Genomic DNA, 27,265 nt, shown 5'->3' on the forward strand with positions numbered 1-27,265 from the left:
AGAGGTATATTGGTGGGTAGGCATGAAGAAGGGCATTGTTGAGTTTGTATCAAAGTTCCCAAATTGCCAGAAATTGAAAGTAGAACACCAAAGGCCTGGAGGTTTGGATCTCAAAATTGAACTTCCGGAATGGAAGTGGGAGATGACTAACATTGACTTCATCTCTTCTTGTTGTCTGTAGTGGTGATAGTGATGGTGGTGGTTGAGGAAGAAATATTGATGTGGAAGAAGTTCAAATTCTTACTGAGTTAGCAAGTGGTATAAGCAGCAGTAGTACAAGAGTAAGTTTAACTTGTGCTGCATTAATATTTGTTCCACCACTACCACTATCACTATCACCACCCGAGACAACAAGAGGAGGAGGAGGAAGATGACTATTTGTTTCTCTTTTCTTTCTTCCACGTTATCCCCTTTTTCATTTTTCTTTATCAGTATTATTTTAACTACTACTTGATGGCACTTCCATAACTTGAACAAGATCTAATTTTTTCTAAAACATTTTGTTTGCTAACTTTGTGTTCCTTAAATATTGGCAAAGTAACATTCTTATGATCTTCTTCTTCACTATCATCATCATCCTAATTTTCATATTCATTAGATTGATAAGTGGAGAACTACTAATGAACTTTGGAATAGTCTACTGTGTGAGCTTTTGTTACAAATTTGTTCAATGGTTTCCTTAAGTCATTCATTTCATACAATGGTTCAATACTTTTCTTTTACTATCATTCTTTGAGGACACAACAGCATAAGAAATACTCTGAGCACTGTTTATGTCAATTGTCTTAGTTAGTAAACTTTTCATTTACGAACTTTTGTGTTATTTTAGATGCAAAGGTTTATGCAAATTATCTTTGTTATGTTTACATGTTTCACTAATAGTCTTCAATGCTTCCATTGTTTACTATGTTATGTATATCAAATTATTTCAATCTCACCCGTAATCCCCCTACGAGTAATATGATCCGGAGAGATACAACTTCACTTTAGCCATCTAGGAAATTAATTTTTTTTGTGTGCCAATTTTATGTATTACACCTAACCTTTTATTTCATTTAGGTTATTTGTTTTGTTCTATTGCCTAACTTTGTAGTTTTTCATTTGACTCTATGATGAAGTTATGAGATGTTGAACAGGGGTGTCTTCTTCACAGCTTGAATGGACATAGGTAAGCGATGTGATCTCATTATGTCTACTTTGTACACAGGAAAAAATAGGGACTCTTAATAAAATTATACTTTTTAACTATCAAATACAGGCTCAAGTATTATGTGGTTTGTTTACTCATATTCAATTGACTTATCGATAACCTATATATATTCCTTTTAATTGGGTGGGTATCTGAGGGGAGGGGACTAAGAATAAATTAATTTTATTGCTCTTGGTGATTGTTTTATTTTTTACTAAGTACCTTCTCTTCAATTTTTAAACTAGGAAAATTGTTTACTCTGTTGCATTTACTCTGAATGGTGAAGACATGGAAAGTGGTTTATTTGATAGATACATGAATATATGGTCAGTGAAGAAGGAAAAAAATGTAAATTCTTAGAATGGCAATGACAGTATTTTTGAAGTTTGTTGCAACAAGGAATGTAGTAGGGTTGTAACTTGTTTTGCAAGCAAAAATATTTGTGTGATTGATAGTCGATTAAAGAGGTTGAATAATAACTTTAAAAGGTCTTGGTAACATAGAGGCAAGAATTCATAATTCGAGAAACTCTACCTTGTAGAAATGCAGATTGTAGATGAGCTTTTCTAAAATTTGTTACCGGTGTTCGATTTGCCCACATTGTCAATTCCTTGCTTGAAATGTAGCAAAAACATCTAAGTGATAATTTGGTTTGCAAACAAGTCATACTTGATTATTATATGGAAATTATAATATAAATAGTTGAGATATTTTACTTGAGTTTCTTTTTGTTTTTTAATATTAGTTGCATGCATATCTTTTCATCATTTTTTTCTAAAGCGTCTACATGCATATAACCAATCTCCTTTTGAAAATTACAAGTTTCTACCTACAAGTTTTTATTCTACCTTAGGTATCTCTAAAATTAGCAATATCAATTTTTCATTATTGTGTTGGAATTATAATATTTGAATTTATTCACTTATTTGGACATGTGATGTAAGAATTTATTTGGTATCATACTTTCCTTCCTTGCTCTTAGGGTGTTCATAACCAAATAATAACCAATAAGCCAAAAGAAAAATTGACTTAGTGTAATTTTATAAAATGAAGAAACATATTTAAGTAGATATCCACTAAATAAAGTACATTGTGTCAACATACACTTATTTAAACCTTCTTAAAACTTCAAAGTGTCCACTGATTCTTGTTTCCACCGCTGATGCAATAGGTCATCCTAACAATAAGGTTTTTCTTCGGGAAAGGGTCCTACCCTTTTCTTCGAGGGCTTAAATTTGGTTAAAGAGTTGTTGAATGTGTTGTTCCACCTACTCCGGGAAAACAGCAGCCACACGCTCTATAAAAGCATGAAGCGTTTGCTGAAGTTCATACCTTCCATTTTCAACATCAAGAATTCTTTGATAAACTTGAGAAAAATACTTGAAACTCAAATCATGAGAATTTAAATACATTGGGGATTTAAGTGCGCCTTTGACAATAGTGTATTATAAAAAAACAATAGAGGTAAGTCAAGCCTAACAAGCCCAAGGTTGTGAACTAGCGAGCAATAAAGTCAATGAATGTCATTGAGACTAGAGTTTATATCCTAAAAAGGAAAAAAAAATTTAGTAATTTCTTCCAATCTACCTAGACCTTGATAGACATAGTAAATATTTTGAAGAAGTGGAAGGGAAATAAGTAAGGTGTGGAAGGAATGTATTGCGAAATATGAGATAGGGGAGGGAAAGCTGGTGAGTTATATGAAGGGGAGGAAGTTGTGGGCCGTGGAAGGGGGGTATCGTGGAACCATGGAGATTATGATGAAGAACGAAGGGGGTGTCTGGAAAAATATAGAAACTTTATTGCTTAGATGTGATCAATGATACAACCCTAATCTAGATACTAATGTATAATATACATGTAACTTAAAATCTAGTGCTACCACCACATGTGAAATAAAATTATGATAGAAAGAATACTATAAATATGATTTGTACCAATAGATAGAATACCTTGCCAGAAACAATTGTTGATTTGTATTGCTTGTACCAGCACCAGTTGGACTCCATTGGATTATAGATATCTCCTAAAAACATAATACTCAACAAATGAAGTTGGACTCCATTGGATTATAGATATCTCCTAAAAACATAATACTCAACAGATAATGTCCTATTTGATTAAATTAATCAACAAAGAAAAATAAAGAAACAAAATAGATACTTTGTGGTGTTCTACGAAATCATGCAAGCAGGCATCTTACTTCATGCTCCATATCTGGACTGAAACAATGAATTATTGACCAGTTTATTTTAAACAGCACAATAGATATTCAAAGTCATAGCACACAAAAAGGTGAAGCTAAGATGCAATAACACAACAAATACTTAACTTCAGAATGTAAATAGATATTTAATCATATTTAAAAGACCATAAGAAGTTATCTGAAACAAGTGGCAAGAGTCTCCTCTACCTTCTTGCTTTAGAAGGTTAGGATAGAATTACCTGAACTATGTTATCTTCAAAGCATGAAGCCGACAGGGAATCTGAGGGGTACCACTCACGAGCATTGATTTCATTCTGGAATGGCAAAGACAACGACTCTTAAGTGTTACAATCAAGCACATATTCAATGTTGAACTAGTATTTGAACTTTGCGCAACCAATGAATTATTTAGAACATCATCTGGTTAATGTGTAATACATCAAAGAGATGAAGAGAAAATGTATATAATACCATCAGTGGAGCACACATGATGTCCTAAATGTTTTGACTTGTGTACGCTCACCAACATCACAAATGCAGATTATGCCATCACTGGAGCTGGTAGAAAAGGCATTATTGTTTCGCTGATCAACATCATGTAATGGACCTGATGGGGTTGTATATACAAAAGAGAACCCTAGGCCCGTTTATGTGGAGCCACCACAAACAAGGATTTCCTTTTAATTTATTTATTTCAGAATTTAGTCTTTACCTTTAATGGAAAGTTGTGACTTTTATGAATTGCTGTAACATTTATGAAAGGTTGTGACATTTTTAAAGTGTTGTGACTTTTCCAAAAAGTTATGGCCTTTCCAGTAAAGCACAATAAGCATTTGTGACATTTCAAGAAAAATTACACCTTTTATGAAAAGTGACTTTAATGAAGAGTTGTGGATTTTATGAAATTATGTAATATTTATGAAAGGTTGGGACCTTTATCAAGAGTTGTGACCTTTCCGGTAAGGCACAATAAGCATTTGTGACCATTCATGAACGTTGTAACTTTTATGAAGAGTTGCGACTTTTATGAAATGTTGTAGCATTTATCAAAGGTTGTGACCTTTTTAAAGAGTTGTGACCTTTGTGTTAAGGCACTGTAAGCATTTGTTCCAAAGAGGAGTTTTCTCTAATTTAAAACAATAAAAATTCTGAACTCTTTGTTTTTCTTTTACATAGTTATATATTTGTGTATTTTGCTCTTGTTGAGTGGCTCGGTAAATTTATTGTTTTTGTATCATTACACCTATGAGTAAAATTGTTTCAATTAGTTACACATACACAAACACACACACACACACGAGAAATTATTAAATAAGAAAATTGAAAAAAAATATGTAACCATGCATATAGATGATACTAACGAAATTGGTAAAGAAGAAAATTGAAAAAATATTTATTTGACTTTCTTATTAAAGATACTATGTAACCATGCATATAGATGATAAAAATAAACTAACCGTTCTAAAATTTCAAAAGCAAATTAATGAATGTCTAGATTGAAATCATGTAAACTATGAGAAAATAGTGTTATGATTTGTTATTTTTCCGTTTCTTTAAATAAAATAAATTGTGAAGTACAATTTAATAGCCTCTATTCTTTAAAAAATAAATTCATATTAAAATACTATCACATCAAAATACAAGAAAAGTTTTATTCTAATAAATTTAAAGAAGAATGTTCTACCCGCTTGCAGCGCAAGACCATTTACTAGTGGTGACAATGTATACCAACCTATGAAATTAAGACAAAACAAGAGAAACAAAACACTTGAATGAAATTCAAATTGTTGCATCCATTCGCCATACCTCCCCACATAAAAGTAAATATCAACGAAAGTCAGCCAAAATAAGGCAGTAGAAAACTTAGATTTCAATTAAGTGTCGTAACATTTTTGTTTTTCACAATTTTCAACTTTGCATAGTAGAGTTACATGGACCATCTCTAATAGACAAAGTTCTAGTAGTAGAATATTCAGACCTAAATCGATATAACACATGATTAGCTATAAGAGATAAGATTTCATAGACGAGTCTAAATCTACAGACAACATCTATAAAATAGCGGTTATAAAGATTGTCATTTCCAAGGTTAATAAATTACAAGATAATTAGAAACAAAAGTAGGGATATGAACATGAGTACACATAGTCGAGATCAATAAAATGAAAAACTGGGAGTAATGCTTACCCAATTGCAAGAAAAGACCCTTTTGGACTCCAAGCACAATCAAAAACCCGGAAAAACAAAAAAAATGTAATGTTAATATAGAATACAAAAAAGGTATGATATTTATCATTTTTGCTATAAAGAAATTTTGTCAGATTAGGAGAAATTTATAATGATGCGGTCAAACCTTAGATGTATGTCCTTCCAAAGTCGTTACATCATAACTAGATTTCACTCATCAGAGAGGTTGTGATTGTGCTGATACACATATGCTCAAAATCCGTCTTGCAAAATAAGAAAAACTTTAGTGTCACCAAAACAACAAAACATGGAAGATCACTAAAAGTTACTGAATTAAGCACGAAAATGGAAGCTTCTAACGTTTGTCATCTAGAATAAAGAAACGCAATATGCACTTCAACTTAAAATGAAACAAAAAAAGTATTAAAATATACGTCGATTATTGGAGGCTATAAGCTAGCACCGAAAAGGCGCTACTTTTTACATTTGTCATGTTTGACCAGAAATAACATACACCACAAATTATTTTTCCACAAAATTACTTTTTGTAAAAGATTTTTGACAAAAGCGTCTCTGGATCAAAAAAATATTAATTCTCCTACTTTGAGATATAAAGACTAATTCTGAAAAACTCTCAATTCAAAAAAAGATTATGCACTACATGGTTATAGAAAAATATTAACTTTCGCAAAATTTAACTGTTTTAACAACAACAACATATCCAAAGAAGTCTGAAAAGGGTGGTGTTCACCCAAGCCTAAAGTAAAACATATCAAAGTATCTAATAAAAACGAAAACATCAAGATCTCCATAAGATAGTTCGAAAGAAGAAAACTAAATTACCGAATTTGAGAAGGAGAATACGATAGAGTGAAGAAGCCATTGCTGTGAATAGATAACATCTTAAAGAAACAAACAAAGGATCAATGGATTTCTCCTACCTATGATATATATATAGAGAGAGAGAGAGGGAAAATATGGTATACGGGAATTTTGGGAAACAAAGTATTTATATGTCAGACTAGAATTAGAAATGTTTTAATTCCAAAAGACATTTTGAATAAAGTGTTGAATGACAATTGTTTCCTCAAGCTATTTCAAAAACTTGAAGCATTCAATATGTTTAATCTGATATAGATTCAGAATTAAAACCAAAGTTCAAATTTGATATTATATGACAATATATTTAATATACGTAAGTTCACTTTATTGGTTTTCTTTGGTATTGAAGTAAGAGGATCTAAATTATATTGTATAATTATATATTTTTAAGCCTAAAGCCTAATATTATTAGTACATATAATTTTTTCATGTTCGTTTTGATTTGTTAGTGTTTTTAGGACTTTAAGTTGTTACAATACCTAAATCATTATTTTTTAGAAGTTAAAATTTTTTGCAATCTTAACCATAAGTTTATAAGTACATATATTTTTAAAAAATAGATCATGGCATACATATATAAGGCTAAACACGGATTTTATTTTTCTAAGTGTATTTTTTGTATTCATTTCTCAAAGATTTCTTTTGTTAATTATTTCTCATTAGTACTATTAATGTGTGTTTTGGTTAGTTTTAGATTTGAAGTTTTTTGCTTATTGAGTAAAGAATCTTAATTCCTATATGACTTATTTAAAATAATTTCTTCTCGAGTGGATTTTTGAGTCCTTTTAAAATGACTTTAATGGTAAAAATTTGGGATTTAAAGCTCTTATTTTAGAGAAAGGGATCAAAGACCCAATATTTACTCAAAATTATATGCATTTACCTTTAAGGAATATTCTGACGGTTTTTTGGGAGATCTCTGACTTGTCGAGTTCAAGGTTGAGCTAGTTCGTTCAGGCTACTATGGACTCATCTGGATCTTAGTCCATTTCATTCGGACGTAAACGTAAACCTTATAAACTCTCTACATCATTTTCGCTTGGTTATGTTTGTTTTTAGTGAATTACTGAATTTATGGGAACTAGGAATTTAATTGATTATTGAAATACTTTTCGACATCTTTTAGTCTTATCTTTTGGTTAGTATCATTTTAGTTGGGTTGTAGTAATTGTTCGCCCACCGGACGGTTTAATGTGGGTGTCAATCACGATGGTTTGGGTCATGAAAAAGTTGGTATCAGAGCCCTAGGTATGTTAATCTTTTTGTAACAAAATAATTCCAATACAGTTTTGCAAAACAAAAGAGAGATGTTTATACTTTTCTTCGAGATGTTACAAATCTTGAGCAGAATCTCTCAATCATTTTATCTCTACGTGTTATTACTTGATTCTGATTGGAATATGATTATCCAAATTGGTATCTAATATCTTCAACTTTTAGATCCACAAATGTCCAAAATGTGAAACAACGATGCCAAGCACATAGTTTCTATCAATGACCAGCAAAGGAGCTCGTAACTAGAGGATGCGACTGATGCAAGTGTAGAGGATGAAGGAGAAGAGGATGAAGAAGGGTAGCACCCTCTACGGGTGAAAACCAAGCCTAGAACTGATATTTCATCATGACAAAAATCGTTTGTCTGCCTTTCTTCCTCAATGAATGGGTCACTAAATGTATACAAAGACAACTACGTGTTTCATCACCAAATAGTATTTTATTAACTATGGAAATATTTTTTGTCCGCAAATGCAAAGTATTTATGACGATCTTGTTCGTCAAAGAAATTATAAAATTTTGTAGGTAATTGTGTGTTTTCATCACTAAAGAAGCCATCAAAGCCGAAAAATTGATTTATCACTGAATATTTAGTTTAATTCGTGACGGCATCATTTGTCTCTAATATTATATGTATTTCGTAAAAAGAAAACATTATTTCATCACTAAAAGTTGTGTCTTACATACAAATTCTTTTATCCCTAAATGTATAAATTACAGACAACTATGTTTTTTACAATTTTGGAGTTGATAAGAATCATATCGTCACTAAAAATATATCTATTTTACCAAAAAAATAAAATTATCACTATCTAATATAATAATTAACAACAATCACAGTTGTCACTAAAGGGCATATATTTATGACAAACATACAATTGTTTTAATGAGGTCGTCTCTAAAAATTAAACGTTTATGGATGAGATATTGTCACTAATCACAAGCATTTATTGATAATTAAATTAGTTGCAACCCTATTTACATTTTCATTTAAATAGGTTTCACTAATTTAATATTTTATTAAAATTACAGTTATTAAATGATACATAGATATCTTCAAATTTCCAGAATGTAGTGTTTTATTTTATAATAAACATTGTTCAAATTTAAAATAATAAATGTGCACTGTCTATGTTAACACAAAGTTTTGGTATTACTGCAAAGGTAGCAAAACATCAAGTGAACCCGAAGACGATTTCAAAGAAAAGGTGAGAACCACAAGAAAATAAAGTTGAATAAAACAAGAACTATTCTCTAAAGAATTAAATGTAAAGCATGCTCAAACTTATGAAAAATATTTCTACTTTAGAGTGCATAAGCCTCAACAATGCCAACTTTGACCCATCCTGTTAGTTAACATGAATGGACATTATTCTAGAACAAATTAAAATTAAAAAAATAGAAATACTGCAATGATCCACATAATATCCACAAAACAATGAGATTATATTAAAATCTAACATGACATGCATCTAAGGAATTATTTCTCCTGGAGGGGAATGTCAAACATAGAAAGTTTCATGTTGTTAAATAGGAGAAGCTTATGAGGGACAGGAAAATGGGAGGATTGAGTGTAAAATTTGCTTTGTCAATACATGCTTGAAAACATACCTTAGTATAAATAGTATACCCTATCTCGTTTCCAGAAATCTCTAGAAAAAAATAGACAAGGGAAACAATTGTTGTCTAATTTAGGTGAAAAGAACAAAAATGATTCAATGAGTCAATCTTTTCTATGAAACGCTTATGAATCAATCTCACATAACATTTCATTTCAAAGACATATCAAGATGTTTCATTATTATTTTGATAGCAATGTTCAGCCTATTGTGTCTTTTAATAAGTCCATATGTACTCTGTAGCTATGTATAAGGCATATGCAAAGTAACTAACTAAAGAATCAAGATTAAAAGATATAGGAGGTGACTAATCACAACATCCAATGTGTTTTTCACCTAGAAGAAACAAAATAGTTGATCAGAACCAATCCTAGCAAACCAACCATAAGTTCTACAATTGGATTCACTAATGTTTTAGACACTAATACTAACTGAAACTAAAAAAAAAAGAACCTTGGAAAAATCATTTTTACAAGGTTATCTACTTCATTGTATTTCCCTCTCTAAATAAGAACATTAAAATCACAAAAAAATGACATGCTTTTGAGGAGAACAAAAGATATGTCTGAGTAACTGAGGTATAAAGACTCATTTAGTATGCATTATGGAATAGAAAATTCATGGGATATAATGTTGGGGGGTTTTTTAGTGTGCATTAGGTTGGTGAGATAAGAGATTTCAATCATATGAGATGTACTAAAAATATGGAATAAATTGTTCCATATAGAAAATGGAATAGGTAATTCATGATATATCCTCTTCTATCCAATCTCACATGCCAAATGTGTCCTAAGAATAACTAAATGTAGCCCCAGGTTATGATCCACAGTACAATACTCTATATAATATTATGTACTACAACCATGTTGGACAGGATTACTTGGCACTAAATATCTTATGGGCTGTAACAAGTTGTTCATTAAAATTAGCTAAGGCGTTACACAACTTACCTCTTCAACAAACTAGGATAACCCTTGCCACTCTAATCTAAAAGATCCTATTAACAATTTCTCAAGTTTAATATACAATACTTCTTCTACTCCTCATAATGGACATATATAATTTACTCAAAAAATAATATCTAGTCGCAGCTCGACAGTGACATGTCTTAGACATTAACGAACTAAGCAAATAAAGAAACAACAATGACATACCACAAGTGGGGTCTTTAACTTGAATTTTTAATTATTAATCTTCTATAAGTTGGACATTGTGTTGCTGCTTTTAAACAAGTTCCTTCATGATCTAATGCCTCAAATTAAAATTAAAAATTTACTTCAACATTTATTAGAAAAAATTAGTAAAAGATAAATGAACAAAAATCGGAGTTATGGTGATGAGATCCAAGAAGAGAAGTCATCAACCCATGACACTTCACAACAACACACATACAGAGAGAATTCACTTGAGATATATAGCTCGAATAAGTAAACAGAATGAAAGGGGAAGAACTTACAACCATGGCTACAACTCAGAGAATGACCAGGTATGCCTGAAAAGATAAAGGATATGGCTATCGACCATGGAGTCTATGACCAGCTACGATAAAGGATCTGGCCGGTGACGACCGAAAGAGAAGCTCACTTTTAAGTTTAGATTCTAAAAGAGAGAGAATTTTGATCTCCTTCTAGATACATCTGCTTCTTTTAGGTTTTCTTGTATTTTTTATTCATTTACTTTTTTTTAACTGATGGGTCATCTAATTTTGGGTAATCAACAAAATCCGCCACACCCATGTTATATATATATATACTAGATAGAGCATGGCCGTTATATATATATATATACTAGATAGAGCATGGCCGTGCAAAGCACGACCCAACATTAAAGGATTATTATTTCAAAAAAATTAGTGCATTATATAAAAGATCTGATTTTCACATTAGTTGAATTATAAGTGGTATCATTGCAATAAAGAAGCGGATCATATTTTACATATATGTCAGAAAGCAAAAGCATCCCCTTTGTACATTACACGAATCTCTAATGTTTTACTTGTCACCATATATAATGAGTAAATATTTTGTTCTAATTTATATGTAATAAATACTCACCAATTAGCCTACGGTGTTGTTATTTGATTTAACTTTCATACATTAATTTTTTCAACAATCTCCATAGGCCTGTGTCACCTTGCCCTTTTCTTTCGATGTACTTGTCTTGTCCATGCAAATATCCATGGGATTGCACAGAGTTGACCGATTCCACCTGAACTCTTTCTCCTTGTTGGACGGCTACCAATGTTGAGATATCCTAGCTTAGCCTGAGGTGTTGCTTCGTGGAAGTAAGTAAGGAACTCAGGGTTTTCATATACTGTGCTTCTATAACTCCTGCAGCTCAAATTTGATATGTCATCATCAGATTACGACATTTTTGTTCCCTTGGAGGCTGTGGGGGACGTAAAGTAGCAAGTAGAACAGCTGTAGTGTATATCTCTAGCTGCCGAACAGCAATTTGGGGTAATCTGAATGTCGCCTGCACCACTTCTCCTTGTTCCGTAGATCTAAGAGAACCCTGATAATTTCAGCAATAAATTAAAAAAACTTCTTAGTGCATTGCAGGGAGGTGATGTTAAGGCTTTTCTGATAGCAAAGAAGAGCAAAAACTTAGTTTAAGAATCAGCAAACTTATGTCCACAGGTTGTGCCATATTTTTTATTATCTAGTCAAATTTTGTTATGCATGATAAATTAGAGAGCATATTGTGAGTGGTCAGATAGGAAATTAAAAAGACTTAGACAAAGAGGAAGCAACAAAGGTAGGAAGAAAATTTGTGGCAATTCAATGAATTCTAAAATAGGGTGATGAACATATACACGTTTGACTTTCGCTCCCTGATAATTATGGAAATATATAATATCTTTACCTTATATAAAACATCCATGGCAGGATCTGCTCTAAGCCAGCGGAAGTACTTGTAGTAATCGATATCTAACATCAAGCAAAGGTAACAAGTCTCTTAGGATACTGATATAGAATAATTTAACTACAAGAAAATAAAGAGGGTGAGGGGGGGGGGGGGGGGGGGGAGGAGAAAGAATAGTGAAGACCAACTTAAATAACTGAGACGTTTACAGTAACTATAAGATTGCAATTCTTCATTTGTAGAACATACGAAAAAATGAGGTGAAAATTCTCCGGCACAACTGCACTCATTAAAAGAATGAACAGAACCAAAACCAACACTAAAATATGTATGTTTGGTTGCTGGTTAGAATGTGATTCAATCATGTATTAAATCACCGCAATATTTGTACCATATTTGGGGCAGTAATTTTTTGCTAATATATAAAATTCAACACACTAAATACAACTTTTGGTTAGCAAGTTAGATTCAATTATAACTAATACGCGTATAAGTTAAAAGGAAATCTATTCACTACTTTATGCTGTATAGAAGATGGAATATCTAAACCTCGAATAACAAATCTCTGCGTAACTAATATCTGCTATACTCTAATCAACAACCAACCGACCTAATTAGAATGTTGAAATATGAATAGCATAAGTACACCAGTTAAACAAATTAGCATATCCTTTCAGAATGCTTCATTTTTATCAACTGCCTATAGTACAAATCTACCAAATTCTGCAACTGCTAGCTTTGCGCCTGATACCATCTCAAGAATGTCTTTTTTCTATCAAACATAAACGGCGTAAGCTCACAAGTAGAGTCTAGTCTATACGCAGCGTTACAACCCAATTCTAATATAACCTATTCTCACCAGTGGAGTATGACGTTTACACAGCCTTACAACCAGATTCTATACAATTATAAAATGCCAACAACAAATAACTTTGATTTTATCAAACAGGTGGACCCCATCATCATCAAATGAACTTTTTCACAATTCATCCACAATACCAGACACTTGGCTAATAAAAAACGTAAACATGTCCATTTTTTTCTTCAAACTAAACAAAAGTTAATAACTAAATACTTCAACATGAAGTTATCGATAACAAACACCAAAAAAATAACTCGCAGTGACTGGAATAATATGGTTATGAACAACCTGATCTTAATCAACACACCCATGATATAATTAAAACAATTCTTCAGGTACATAGCATGTATTAGGAACTTCAAGACATTTTAACTGGAAACTAACCATAACAGATCTAGGTGGCTAGGATTGAATTGCAAGGTATGTAGGACCACCACCACGGCCAATGCTTCCACCGCGTCCATGGAATAGAGTTATTTTTATTCCATATTCATTACATGCAACTACAACATCTTCTTGAGCTTTGTAAAGCTCCCATGCAGCAGTGAAACGGCCAGCATCTTTTCCAGAATCAAAATAACCAACCATAACCTGTGCACACCAACCATGAGCTAAGCCCAAAAGTGAAACTTTTTTAGATAGCCTAATGCATCATGTCATAAATACCTCCTGATGCCCATTGTGGTTCGTTATAACGTGGTCCCTATACTAATCAATTGATAGTAATCTTCTAATCACTGAGCCAGATTCTTTGAGATGAGGACTCATTATAAATAATAAAAGCCTGCCAGTAGCATATTTCAAAACACTAGAGAGCTATAGACATCCGTCAACAAGCTACTTTCTAGTTTCTTCAAGAAGAAAATTTCTACATTGATTTAAAAACAAAACAACCACCACCTCAATCCTGTAATAAGATTTAAAATCTCACATATATAAAAGATTTTTACAACCAAAAATCAATCAAGTTTTCCATCAAATAACAGATTACCAAACACCCTGTCAAACTTAGAACCAGATAGTTAATTCACATCACCGGGAAAATCCCATAAGGGCCACCAATGATAAGTATAGATTTGAAACATAGCAAGCACTAAGATAGTGTCGTCGATTACATTATCTGGGATCCCTCAACCACATCTGTATACATAAATATATAGCATTAAAGATTAATCCTACAATGTAAGAAAGAAAGGAAGAACATAAAGATTATATCCAATCATCTAAAGGGGAAAAGAGATTGCCCTGTAGGCATGTGAACTTGTCTGAATGCAGATAAATAATAAGAACTGAAAAATTACCACCTTCCGTGAGATGGAAATTTTACAAGTACCAGCATAAGATGAAAACTGAAAAGACAATTCATTGGCTTAACATTAGCCCTACTGCATGAATATAGATCATATTAATTCTGAAAATTTAGTGCACAGCCAGACATCCAAATGCACATAAGTTTTTGCACAAGTTCATGAAGAAAGTTTTATTATTGCATCGGCAACCAAAGAGATATCAGTCTTACGTTCCACCAGGACAAGGCCTGCCTAGTTCCCCAGCAACAGCAAGGCCTGCATCCTTCTGTAAAAGCTCTACGGCTAGGAGTCACTGGCCTGCCAAATGAACATGCATCAAAATGTAAGTATATAATAGAAAACGGAAACAAGTAGCCTAAAACTTGATATCAGATATCCTTTGGGCAGATTTAGCTAAACCATTCCACCACTTCCAAAGGTAGACCTATGAGTACACTATGTGAATATTGATATTGATCATACATTTGAAGCCATGGAAATAACATAAGCTCCAAGTGAATCGCTTCCTAATTCAGCTTCTACTTTGAAGGTGTCCAAGACTTCTTTGACATCAGGCGGAACCTATAATAGAAATGTTTTAGAAAAAACATTCAGGTCCAAGACGAAGAATAGGAACCAGCAATCTAATAAAGGAACTCAAGCCACGGACATTGTCAGCTAATTAAGTTGCAACATGAATACACTTCACTCAAGTAGTAAAAACTTAGGTACTCATTAGTTTACTCCCTATCCAATAACATTTACCAATCCAAGAATCAGCTATCTACCTTGTTACTCAATATACTAAAAGAGTATAATGATATGGCTTTGATACTCACTACCTAATATCACTTCCCGGTCCAGTCTTTCCGATTTTATGCCCATCCCTACTCCAACCACTCTTTAATTGATAATGCCAAGCTAACCAAAAAGTTGATTCGCTAGGAATCGAATTTGTTCTGAATTTTTTCCCCTTTAATTGCACCAAAAATCCATATGAACAGAAAGAAGGCATAATTAATTACTGCATGTGACAAAAAAACATTGAAACGCAACATTGGCGAATGACAAAAAGAAACAACAAAACTTCTCCTAAGCAAAAGCAAAAATAGAACATCAACTACAAACTCAAATTAAAAAAAATTACAAGTATGAAGAGACCCAGATCGAATTAATGAACAAAACAATGTGAAAATAACAACACACCAGCCAGAAAGAGATGGGAAAAATCAAAAACTGATATTTGTTAATATAAAAAAGTGGAAAAATCAAAACACCACAACAGACTTAAATCTATTTTTTTCTCAAGATTATCAAACTGAGCCAAAAATAAATTTTAATTGTTCATTACCTGAACGAATATTGAGATTTTTGAGTAGACGATGGAAGAAACTTCCTAGTTAAAGAAGAGGAACAATTGTTCACTAACAAGAGGAATTGATGCACAGACAACAACAATGGAACAAGTGAAGATGAAGGGACACCTAAACAATGATGTGTCCATTCAAGACACCTCCACACAAACACTAAGCTATGTGAAAAGACAAATAAACCCTCAGATTTGAAATAAAAGACATTAACCACACATGTTGAAACAAGCCTTTTCTATAATAGTAGTAATATATATATATATTAATGAAAGGTATTTATTTCTCTATAACTGATTAATCATTAAGGGTGTGTTTGGTATGAAGGAAAATGTTTTCCTAGAAAATGTTTTCCCGGAAAACAAGTAGATATTGGACTTATTTTCTCATGTTTGGTTGGTGAGTAGAAAATATTTTTCGAAAATGATTTTTAGTGTTTGATTTATGAATAAAATTTATTTTTGAGGAACATCTTTTATTTTTACTAGAGTAGAAAATAATTTATGAAAGTAAAAATATTTTTTAAAAATAATTTTTTTTGGGGTGGGGTGGTGGGGGTAGGGGTAGTGAGGGGAGGCAGGAGGAGGGGGTAGGAGTGAAAAAATAAAAATTTGAAATTGATAGTATTTATAAAAAGCAAAATTAATTTTTTGGGGGGTTGGGGGTGGGGGTGGGGGGCTGGTAGGGGGGCTGGCCGGGGGGGAGATAGGAGTTTAAAAATAAAAATTTGAAGTTGAAAAAATTATTAAAAAGCAAAAATAATTTTGTAGGGAGGGGGTGGGGGTGGGGGTGGGGGCGGGGGGCGGGGGTGAGGGTGGTGAGAGATCAGGTGAAAAAATAAAATTTTAAAATTGAAAATATTTCTATTTTTTAGAAAATTGATGTTTTTCCAAAAAAAAATTAATTTGAAATTGGAGAAGATTTGGAAAATGTTTTCCTTAATTTTTGAAGGGAAGCCATTTTCCTTAATTTTGAGGAAAATGAGTTAATTTGGAAAAATATTTTCCAAAATTTTTGCCCCAACCAAACATTAGAAAATTGGAAAATATTTTTCAGAAAATGTTTTCCTTCATACCAAATACACTCTAAATGTTTTAAAGTCAATATGTATCATGTATAAAGAATGGTATCGATACATTTCTATATTTATTATTAATCCTTAGCTCAACTAATTATAATGATTAATAATAGAAGATCCGAAAAAATATTATTTGAATTAATTATGTTTCGAGTATAATAATAATTCTTAAAACATATAATTAGGTTAATATTTGAATGAGACATAGCGAAATGCTATTAAATTGAGTTGACTCAAATGATGAACATCTGTAATTACACCAAGTGGATAAAAACAATCATTCCAATAGATCATGTTCGAGTCAAATAACATGATTGGCCAAAACATTTCATCATGCATTGATGCCGGGGTGAGACTTCATAATTATTTTTCTCTATTCGATATAATTACTTAATCAAACGTAATTCTTTAACATTTTTTCTTTATTTAGATTATATTTGAATGGATAATCCTCGTAAATTAAGTTAAATAATAGTAGTAAACACTTCTTACTACACCAAATTGATTAAAAAAATATAAATTCAATAGATCATGTTCGATAAAATTACATAATTCAAATAATTATGTATAATAACCTATTTATTAAAATTAGATAATGTATAAGTAGGCAAATAAAATTGAATCGAATTGAATGGTTCAAACCCTAGTTACACTATAAAATTATTATTACACTAGATATAATCACCAAACTCATTTTTTTTGAATTAATTTATCGTTGCCAAACTATTATTGTCACGCTCTGAAGCTACACCTACGATGCGAACACGGGACATAGATTCACGAGTGACCCCAAGCTAATCCTGCTAAAATATCATTAGCGTACTAAATAAACTAAAGTAAAGAAATACAGTGAGGAAAATAAATCAAATGAAATGATGGGGAATACCCATAAACTATCAGAATATATGAAAACTGAGAGTTTAACAACAACTAAAAAGTCAAACTCAAATGCTCAAGTTGAAACTAAATATGTCTCAAAATAGACTCTAACTTACTAGAAGTGCTGCAAATACTCCAACTAAATCCAGACAAAACTAAAAATAAGAATAAAAGCAAAAGAAACATGTTTGTTGTCCTCGCTGAATGATAACTCACCACTAATGCTGCTGAGCTTAAGATTGGAAATCGATCTATTCATGAAAGGGAAGATCATAACTTGAAACCTACATCATTGGAAGATGTAGCAAAAAAAATCTCATTGGACTGTAGGAGATACTAATAACCGACATAATACAAAATGAGTTAAATTTGGTGTTTGATGTATAGGCCCCTTCAAGAGGAATCAATATAACATGCCATAGGCATAGAGACATGAGTGGCGTGATCACTAAAATGCAATGCCCAGCAGATGAGGCTTAACCTACAGGGTCCTTAGTTTTGGTACTTGAGGGTGAGTGACTCTAGTTCACTCAGTATTAAGCTACTTCCAATTGATTGTGTAATTAGTAATCTATGATTGAAATACTAAAATATTGGATAACTCAACTAATGACATGCAAAACCTGATAATGCAACAATTATAAGGAATAATGTGACATTCGTGATTGAAGCGCACACGCGCGCACACACGCACGTGTGTGTTTGTGTGTGAAATAAATGACCTAGAATGTATAATTCATGAACTAAAATAAATACATAGCTAAGGTTCTGAATATCCTACAAGAAACTAAGCAACATATATGACTATCTAATTTGGATAATTCTAATAGATAAAACCCCAACAATTCATAACATTCAAGAAACTCAAGTTCTAGATAATATTAAAGGAATCCAGATTCTGACTGAAATCTATGGATTAAATGGGTGAAAGGAACCCACTCGTGAAATAACACATACATAGTAAAGAAATTTACGGAGAAATCTTTCGACTTTGAGGCTGGAACTGATAAGATCTCGATGCGTTCTTGAACTATGGCTGCTCGACTTTCTCCTTTATTTTTCTCTATGCTTGATGATTTTGGATGAATAATTTATTATGATAGTTTGTAATTAGTTTACTAGGCTAAAACTAATCAAAATTACGTAATTTAGGGGTTAAACGATATAGTTTAGGGGTCAAACACATGAGGAAAGGAACAAATGATCACTGACTTAAAATCTGCTAAAGCCATCAACAGGACTGATCTACGGTCCATGGACCGATCCACGATCCGTCTTGTCAGTCAGTCGATTAATTTCAGAGGATGGGTTCTGGGTGGGGGGGGGGTCCTAAGGGTCTCAACTAATTGACTGATGGACTGTTCCTTAAATTGATCCACGATCTGTCCTCTAAGTCCGTCGATCAACTTTAAAGGATGGGTTGTGAGGGGTCGTGAGGGTCTTGACCTATAGACTTATCGATAGTTTGTATACTGGTCCTCAGTTTTTCATGTCAGTTTGTTGTTGATCAACTTCAGAGGATAAGTTCTGGGGGAGGGCTACAGGTGGAAATCCACGAACCATTAGGATGGTCTGTGAGCCAGCCTATGGTATGTGGGTGGCAATCCTGAGTTGCACCTGCAAGTTCTGGAAATTTGTTGGTTCAGTCTATTTTAGGATATGAGGTGTTATAATTATGTTCTACGCTAAGTTGAATTTCTTGCGAAAAATATTCGTGAAATTTTATTATAGAAGAAAACTTGTGGCTGTATCACTAAACTATTATCAAACTATTTATAATTTCTAGAAAAATATTTATTAAGCTATTATATTTTTTTCAAATAGTTTATTGTCACGTGATTTCTGCAACAATTTTATCGTGTGGCAAAAACATATGATCACCTTCAAATTTTTATAGGAATAAAGATGTATTTATTTTGAAAATTATTGTCGTGATTATTATTAATTGTAAACAAAAATGAAAAATATATTTTGTCAATTTGATTTTCCTTACTATTACTAAGTAATAGCTACAAATATTATATGCGTAGTTTAAATTTTATACATATGAATACATTATGTTATTGTAAAAGTCAATCTGAAAAGAATAACATGAAGATACTTTTTTTTAAAAAAAAAAATTAATTTTTATTTCAATGTTTAATTGATAATACTAAATTACATGATTAGAGCTCAATTTTTAAATTTAAAATTTAATTCAAGTCGGAGAAGTTAACTTTTGAAAAAAGTTAGTGACACACCATGACGAGTCCATGAACAAGTCTCATTTGAAGCTCATGACTAAATCTCTTCTTGTTTTAGTAACCTGACTCCTAGATTTAGGCGAGTAATGGAATAGGCCGAACAACATCTTTGGTACCTCAAACCCAGTCCGTTAGTAGTTCATTTATAAGATTTTGACCCAAAACTAGTACTCAATTAAAAAAATATCAAATAGGTTGAGTTGGTTGAAACTGGGACAACATCACTTGTAATCATAAACAGGCATAGACAAATAAAATTTTGTTTTTAGCTAAGATTTTCTTGGTAGAAAATATTTAAATCGCCCGACTACAAATTTGAAAATAGATAGACATTGCGTATTTTGTGACCAAAGTATATTGTCACTAAATAGCAAGTTAATTAGAGACAAGAAAATGATTGTCATTATTTGCTTATATTACTAGCAACAAAAACTAAGTTATCGTTTGTTACATATATTATTAGTGACTAATACAAAATTCAGAAATAAGTATAAAATTTTGTGATTAAAGCTTAGAATCTTTATTACAAAATATAATTTTTCAATTTTGTAACTACTCATTTTTTGCGAAAACGTAACTAAATTTTAATACATATAATAATTTGTTATAAATTGAAGGCATTATTAGCGACAATATTATGTGTCACTAATAACTTAAAATTAATCTCTAATGACATAATAAACAACACAAATTATTTTATTTTGAGAAGTTTTAGTGGACAAAATTTAGCTACAAATCATAGTTTCTTCACGAAAAGTATGTTTCTCATGCATTTAAGCACGTAACGAATTTTTTGTCACAAAAGGTGAATAATTTGTGACGATTTTTTTTGTTGAACCTAATAATTTTGTAGCTAAATATCACATTTGTCGTAGTGTAATGATGCTTTAGTGGATAAGACTTATTATAAGATTTGTGTAGCGCATTTTCTTATTATCCTGTAGAGTGGGGTATAATAAATATAATTTCAATAGTTTGAGTTGGATGACATGATGTTCATGTTGATATTCGTTTGATAGAAGCCACGAGGTGGGGTCAGTCTAATACATCAAAGGATTAGATACCAGTTAGTATTTAGTAAGGACAGTTAATGTGGAATTATAGGTAGATATTGATAAATTCATATTGTGAGGATGCTTTCAGATATTGAACTAAGGATTAATAGTTTAAATTGAATCTAAGAGGGAAAGCAGATTCTTTAGTTAAGAGATTGTGTAGGTTTACTTGTATTAAGTTGTACGGGAACATTCATAGAGACTTTGCATAGTAGTTACGAATGACTATACAAATCATAGATCAATACAGTTTGAATAAGTTAATCAAGGTTGTCCCATATATTATGCAGTATACTCTCGATTTTTGTAGTTGTATTTCGACTATGGATCTACTTTTAGCTATGTACCTTATTTTGGTTTGAGATATTTTTTGTGACACTCCTTCTATGTTTATTCATATTTAGACAACCTTAGATGATTCTTAGTGGTTGATCGATAACATCATTCTTAAATTGTTGAGTTTGTAGAATAAAATATGTGGATAGACTTCACTATTCTTGATATGCGTGGTGTTCACATCACATTGAGTGCATATTTACTTTTTAGGTATTATGTAATTCTAGAATGTTACAGAGAGAAAATTAATTTGATATGTTCGGTATTGTTAAACTGAAGTGATTGGTCACTATTAGTATATATCCAAGGAATGAAATATCATTTTCAAAAACTCAGTATATGATTGAGCAGAAATGTCAAACCTATTTGACTTATGTTCATGATATGAGTAGTGATACTCCTTTACAATCATAAATAGTGATGAAAGAGTTTCTGAAGGTGTTCCAGCTGATCGTTTTTTTTATTTCAGTATTGACTTAGAGCCAGACACTAAAACCATTTTTATATTTACATATCAAATGGCTCTGGCATATTTGAATGAGCCGAAAGAGCACTTTCATGATTTATTGAGTAAAGACTTTATTAGGCCTAGTATTTTTTCTTTGGATACTCCAGTCCTATTTGTGAAAAAAAAATGTCACTCAAGGATGTGCATCGACTACATACAATTGAACCAAGTAATGAATAAGAAAAAGTATCAGACTTCGTACACTGATAACCTATTTGATCTACTTTAAGGCATTTGATATTCTCTAAGATGGATCTGTGGGTTGGTTTCTATAGACTGAGGGTAAGTGCAAAGGATATGTATAAGATAACTTTTGATACACATTATTTCCACGATGAGCTCTTCGTTATGTCTTTAGTGCTGACTAACTCTGAACAATATTTATGAAGTTGATGAATAGGATATTCAGTTGATGATATTATGATATCCTCTTATAGTAAAGAGAAATGTGAGCAATATTAAAGAATTGAGCTTCAACATTTGAAAAATGAGTTACTTGTATAAAGTTTTCTAAGTGTGAGTTCTATTTCAATTTTGTGGAGTTTATGGGCATGTCGTGACTAAGGATGCCAATATAGTAGATTTGTAGAGTATTGATACAGTTATAGTTTGGGCTCGGTATACTTCACCTATAATAATTTAGAGTTTTATGAGTTTGACCAGTTACTAGAAAAGAAACTTGAATGACTTTTCTTTTAGTGTGTCTCTATTGACAAAACTAACTCAGAAGATTTTAATTTTCTAATGATATAAAAAGTATGAGGCCAACTTTAAAGACTTAAGTATCTATTGACTTCATACTCAATTTTGATCTTGCCAATTAAAGATAAGAAGTATACAGACTATTAAAATGCTTTGCGGTTTGATGTTCGGAATGTTTTGATGCACAAAGGTAAGGCAATAAAGTATACTTTGAGCCAATTTAAGGTGTAGGAGAATAACTACCCTACTCATTACTTAGAGTTAACAATGATCTCTTTTTGTACCTTAATAACTTGGAAGCATTATTTACTTGGAGAGTAATATGAGATGTTCATGAATTATTGCAGTATTTAATATATTCTAGTAAGCCAGATCTAAATTTGAGGCACATGAGATAGTTAAAGTAGCTTAAGGATTATGAAATCACTATTTTATATCACTTGGAACAAGTATGTGTAATAGCAAATGTGTTGAGATGAGAGTCATTCAGTATAGATAGATTATATTGCGAGTGGAATAGATCTTCAAGGAGGCTTATAGATTTATGATGCTTAATATATTGAAGCCTTATATAATTTTTGTCCATATTGAGGTACACTCTCTTCTAGTGAGTCATATCTAGACTAGAAAGTTCAAAGATAGGAAGTTGAATATAATTCAACATAAGGTGTTTAAGGGGGAATATAAGGAAAATATGTTAGATTCAAAGGGTATTTTGAAAATTAAGGGTCAGATTTTGGTTTCAAGAGTTGACTATATGACTAAGTCTATTACAAAGGTACTAACAACTCTAAATATTTTTTCATCGGTGAGGATATATATATATATATATATATATATATATATATATATATATATAGACACACACACACATATATATATAATGATCTAGAAATCCATACACAACAAGTTGATGACACAGACCAGACCGTCGTGATTAACACCCACACTAACACTCAGGTGGGAAAAGCAGTACTATAACCCAAACCAAACAACTAATTTAAAAGCTAACATGTTTAACATAGGAATCAGAGTCTCATAAACTTCAAAAATTTGATCTAATAACTAACAAAGCAGAAGAAAATCTAAAATGTGAAAGTCAATGTTCGAAAACATCTAATCAATTGATACAAGTCTAAACAAGATAATACTAATAAACTATTACACTAACTAAAACAAATATCTATGTCCGGAAATGATAAACATAGATTAAAGATAATCTCATAGAAGCCCGAACGAAGTGGTTCACCCTTGAATTCAAACAACAATCACTAATCTCCTGAGTGAGGTCTGTTAATAGCTGTTTGAAGAAGACCTGTACTCAACAAAAATAAGAGAAAGTGTACAATAAGTAGACAACCACTGTGTACAGATAGGATCACGCGACTATTCCATTAGTGTAACATAGCCAAGTAAACAACATTATAATCACATGCATATATATCAACATATACAACATTATTAATAGAAGAATCAACAACACATTTCATATTTTATCATCACATCATTGGTCCTCTAAGGGAACCCAAACCCAAAAATTTAGCTTATCGGTACGTGGCAATTTGATCTCATAGTTGTAATGGAACGTGGAAACCCGATCTAATAGTTGTGTCGGAGCCTGGAAACCCGACACAATATTTGTGCTAGAACGTGGAAACCCAATCCACAATATCATACCATAATCACAATCAAAATTAGAAACACATAATCAAGATCATACATTTAAGTCATGAGTTCACGGTAATGATAGTTTGTATATCTCATTTCCGACATGTGTAATCAACATTGCAAACTTCATACATAAGAAAGTATCATAATGAAGCAAGAACAAGTATACACCACATAAACATAGAATCACAAACATCAAGTACCTTAAAACAAATTTGAAACTCTAAGAAAATTGATCCTTCGCTTTACGGATTCATTCCGCCTGTTCTTGATCTACAATAAATCAGAATAACATGGAGTCAATATACAATCGCTAATTACCCGAATTGCTAAGAATTCTATGAACCCTAGATAAAACCTATGATCTCAACAAATAAAAAAATAGGGTTGTTCCACCATAGAATATATCAAGAAACACTTCCCCATAAAAAAAATTCTATTATGTTCTATGGATGAAATAACAAATTCATGGAGTAAAAATCATACCTTTAGCCTCTAGAATGGTGAAAAACAGGTTGAAATCGCCCAGTGGTCGTTCTTTTGCTCTAAAAGTCAAAAAGTGTCAAATAAGGTCATTTAGGGGTTTAATTAACGGCTTAATTCATGCCTTCCCACTACAGTGGAACTCATCCTGGTGTAGAGGCGACACTATAATGGGACCAATCCCGCTATGCGGTGGTGCTACAGCAGCACAAAGTTAACAGTGAGCTCCAACAATGAACCTGCGATTTTAAGTACATTATTGTCTACCATAGCGTCCACCACCGCTCAATAGAAGCCAACTACACTTTGCAAAAGTGATACAAAACCATTTTTTAAAGAAATTCAATTCCCTATTTTTACAAAACACTCTTTACCAACTACTTTTAGAAAATACCCTTCACGGTATAACCAACTCCCGGATATCTTCTCATTCAAATTCAATTTGGTAAAGTCGTACCGGTTCCTTAACGAGTTATCCAACATCTCATTTAATCAACTTCATGATTACTCCAATAGTTTGTTACCAGACTACCCTACACCTTTGTCACTCTAATTTCTTTCAAATTTTACCAAGGCTAGGATAATCCTAATACTAGGAAAAAGTTTTCCGGTCCGGATTTTTCCATCATTTGCAAATCTGTAACGAAGGAACCCGGGTTTTACAATAGATACTAATTTGCCTATAACTTGTCCCCAAGTAACAAAACTTAGGAAAATTAGGCTATGAAAAGAATGAAGTATTACCTGAATCGATAAACAATTGAAGATACTTGTCTCGCATGTCTTTCTCAGTTTCCCAAGTAGTTGCCTCGACTGGACGATGCTTCCATTGAACTTTTATGACATTAATCTCCTTAGTCCTTAACTTATGTACATTATGATTAAGGATAACAATTGGTTCCTTCTCATATTATAGGTCTATCTAGCACCATTGATTCTCACTTAATGATATAATAGTTGTCATCACAATATCTCTTCAACATAGAAACATGGAATACCAGATGAACACCGGATAAATTAGGGGGTAGTGCCAATCTGTACGCCACCAGTACTACACATTCAAGAACCTTAAAGGGACCAATATATCACAGACTTAATTTACCCTTCTCATCGAATCTCATCACCCCCCTCTTGGGTGATACTTTCATATGAACGTTTTGACCAGTCTCAAACTCCACGTCTCTATCTTATGATTTGTATACTTCTTTTGTCTACTCTAATGCAACATCTATCAATTTTAAATAACTAGGAAATATCTTATAAATGGAAATTTTCATTTTTGGAAAGAATTAAAATCTCAAAATTTACTTAAGTTGGAAAAAATGTGTTTTTGGACAACTTTAAACTGTCGTAACTTATAGCTCAGGATGAGTTAGTATAGTTTCATATATGGCTGGAAAGCCCTTGAAATTATATTCCCAAGCCGTTGAGGTTATGGGACTCCAACTTCTTATGAGTGAGTTATGCCCTATGGAAGTTGGGTTGTTGGAATGATGAAAGTCCAATCCAAAATTTTAAACGGTATTTCGGTCTTTTTCTTACCTTTTTATTTTAGTTCATTTTTTGTAATATTATTAAGGGTCTAAACTGAACTTGGTCACTATTACACTTCTGGATAGAAGTTAGGGTTTTGGAGAAAGAACGCAAGAGAAGAAGAAAGGAAAAAGGAGCCAAAATCGTTGAGTTCGTCAAATATTACTTGTAGATTTCGTCGGGGGTGATCCCTACAAGGTATATGAGTCTCACATAACATTGGGATTGTTCTCCAAGTGTCAAGCATTTTATTTATGTTTGAATTCTTCCTAAAAGTATTTGACTATTGATGATCTTAGAGTTGAGAATTTTTTTAATTTGTTACGTCACATTATAGGATAGTTTCGAGTTAGGTTCTTATGTACATTTGCTGGGTATATGTATGTACAATAGATTTTAGAAAAAGAACTGAGTTTGGGTGACATGAGGAAAAATAACGAAGAGGAAATTTTGACAGGCGGAATTTGGACATGGAAGTGCGTCGAGCGACCTGTTCCCAGAAGTAAAAATTCTACTCTGTGTCGTGGAGCTCATGTTTTAAACCTCAAAAGACGTTTTCCAAAAAAGAATTTATATATGCCTCCGCCTCGCGTATCCATTACCGAATCTTTATTTTAGTCTTTTATGTTGTTTAGCAATCTAGAATCATTCCTAAACATCATAAGATAATTTCAAACACAAATCATAATCCTTTAATCTTTATTTCAACTAAAGGATCAATTGTGAGGTAAGTTAAGATCAATTAATAGTCAAGTGAAGAGAAGTTAAGATAAAAATCAAAGAAAAGTCAAGGGTTTAATCAAGATAAGTTCTTAAAGTATTTCAAAAGTCTTTCGAAAACATTTCAACTTTTTTTAAGACGTCATTTCAAAGTTAAGCAAATAGTTTATATTTGAAGTCTTTTTTTCAAAGAAGTATATGGGGACTATGTATTTCAAAAGAGATTAAAAATGTGTTCACCTTTAAATAAGAAGGAAACTGAGACTTCCATAGAGACTCTGGGCTAGTTATTAGAAAAGATCAATCGGTTTCTAAATGA

The 27,265-nt window shown here is 32.1% G+C and overlaps 1 protein-coding gene and 1 long non-coding RNA gene across 14 annotated transcripts; both read right to left on the bottom strand.

The window, feature by feature from the left end:
• Positions 1-2,190: 2,190 nt before the first annotated feature.
• Positions 2,191-11,107, bottom strand: LOC101252809 (uncharacterized). Of its 13 annotated transcripts, none has more exons than XR_011211501.1 (7): positions 10,815-11,083; positions 5,583-5,845; positions 3,867-3,953; positions 3,635-3,709; positions 3,353-3,411; positions 3,142-3,215; positions 2,191-2,486 (listed from the first exon to the last, which is right to left on the bottom strand). It is a non-coding gene; the product is annotated as an uncharacterized lncRNA (long non-coding RNA). The 13 variants fall into 13 exon arrangements; XR_011211499.1 differs by having other exon boundaries at positions 2,191-2,521; positions 3,353-3,406; positions 10,815-11,082; XR_011211497.1 differs by having other exon boundaries at positions 2,191-2,521; positions 10,815-11,082.
• Positions 11,108-11,264: 157 nt separating this feature from the next.
• Positions 11,265-25,474, bottom strand: LOC138337106 (uncharacterized). The gene is made up of 8 exons (XM_069289314.1): positions 25,438-25,474; positions 24,818-24,891; positions 23,792-23,857; positions 15,726-15,979; positions 14,605-14,692; positions 13,470-13,676; positions 12,224-12,288; positions 11,265-11,872 (listed from the first exon to the last, which is right to left on the bottom strand). The coding sequence occupies exons 1-6, from the start codon at positions 25,472-25,474 to the stop codon at positions 13,488-13,490; spliced, it is 708 nt and encodes a 235-aa protein (XP_069145415.1). The 3' UTR covers positions 11,265-11,872; positions 12,224-12,288; positions 13,470-13,487.
• Positions 25,475-27,265: the final 1,791 nt, after the last annotated feature.

The sequence above is a fragment of the Solanum lycopersicum genome, chromosome 9, assembly GCF_036512215.1.
Source record: "Solanum lycopersicum chromosome 9, SLM_r2.1".
NCBI lineage: Eukaryota > Viridiplantae > Streptophyta > Magnoliopsida > Solanales > Solanaceae > Solanum > Solanum lycopersicum.

Bases quoted from the DNA above. Each gene is read 5' to 3' on its own strand.
- LOC138337106 (XM_069289314.1), bottom strand. From the start codon at position 25,474: ATGCGAGACAAGTATCTTCAATTGTTTATCGATTCAG. The intron at 14,693-15,725 runs GTAATGAACAAT...TTCATTTGGCAG, and splicing joins AAATCTCAATATTCGTTCAG to GCCAGTGACTCCTAGCCGTA. The intron at 13,677-14,604 runs GTAAGACTGATA...TGGTGTGCACAG, and splicing joins AGGCCTTGTCCTGGTGGAAC to GTTATGGTTGGTTATTTTGA.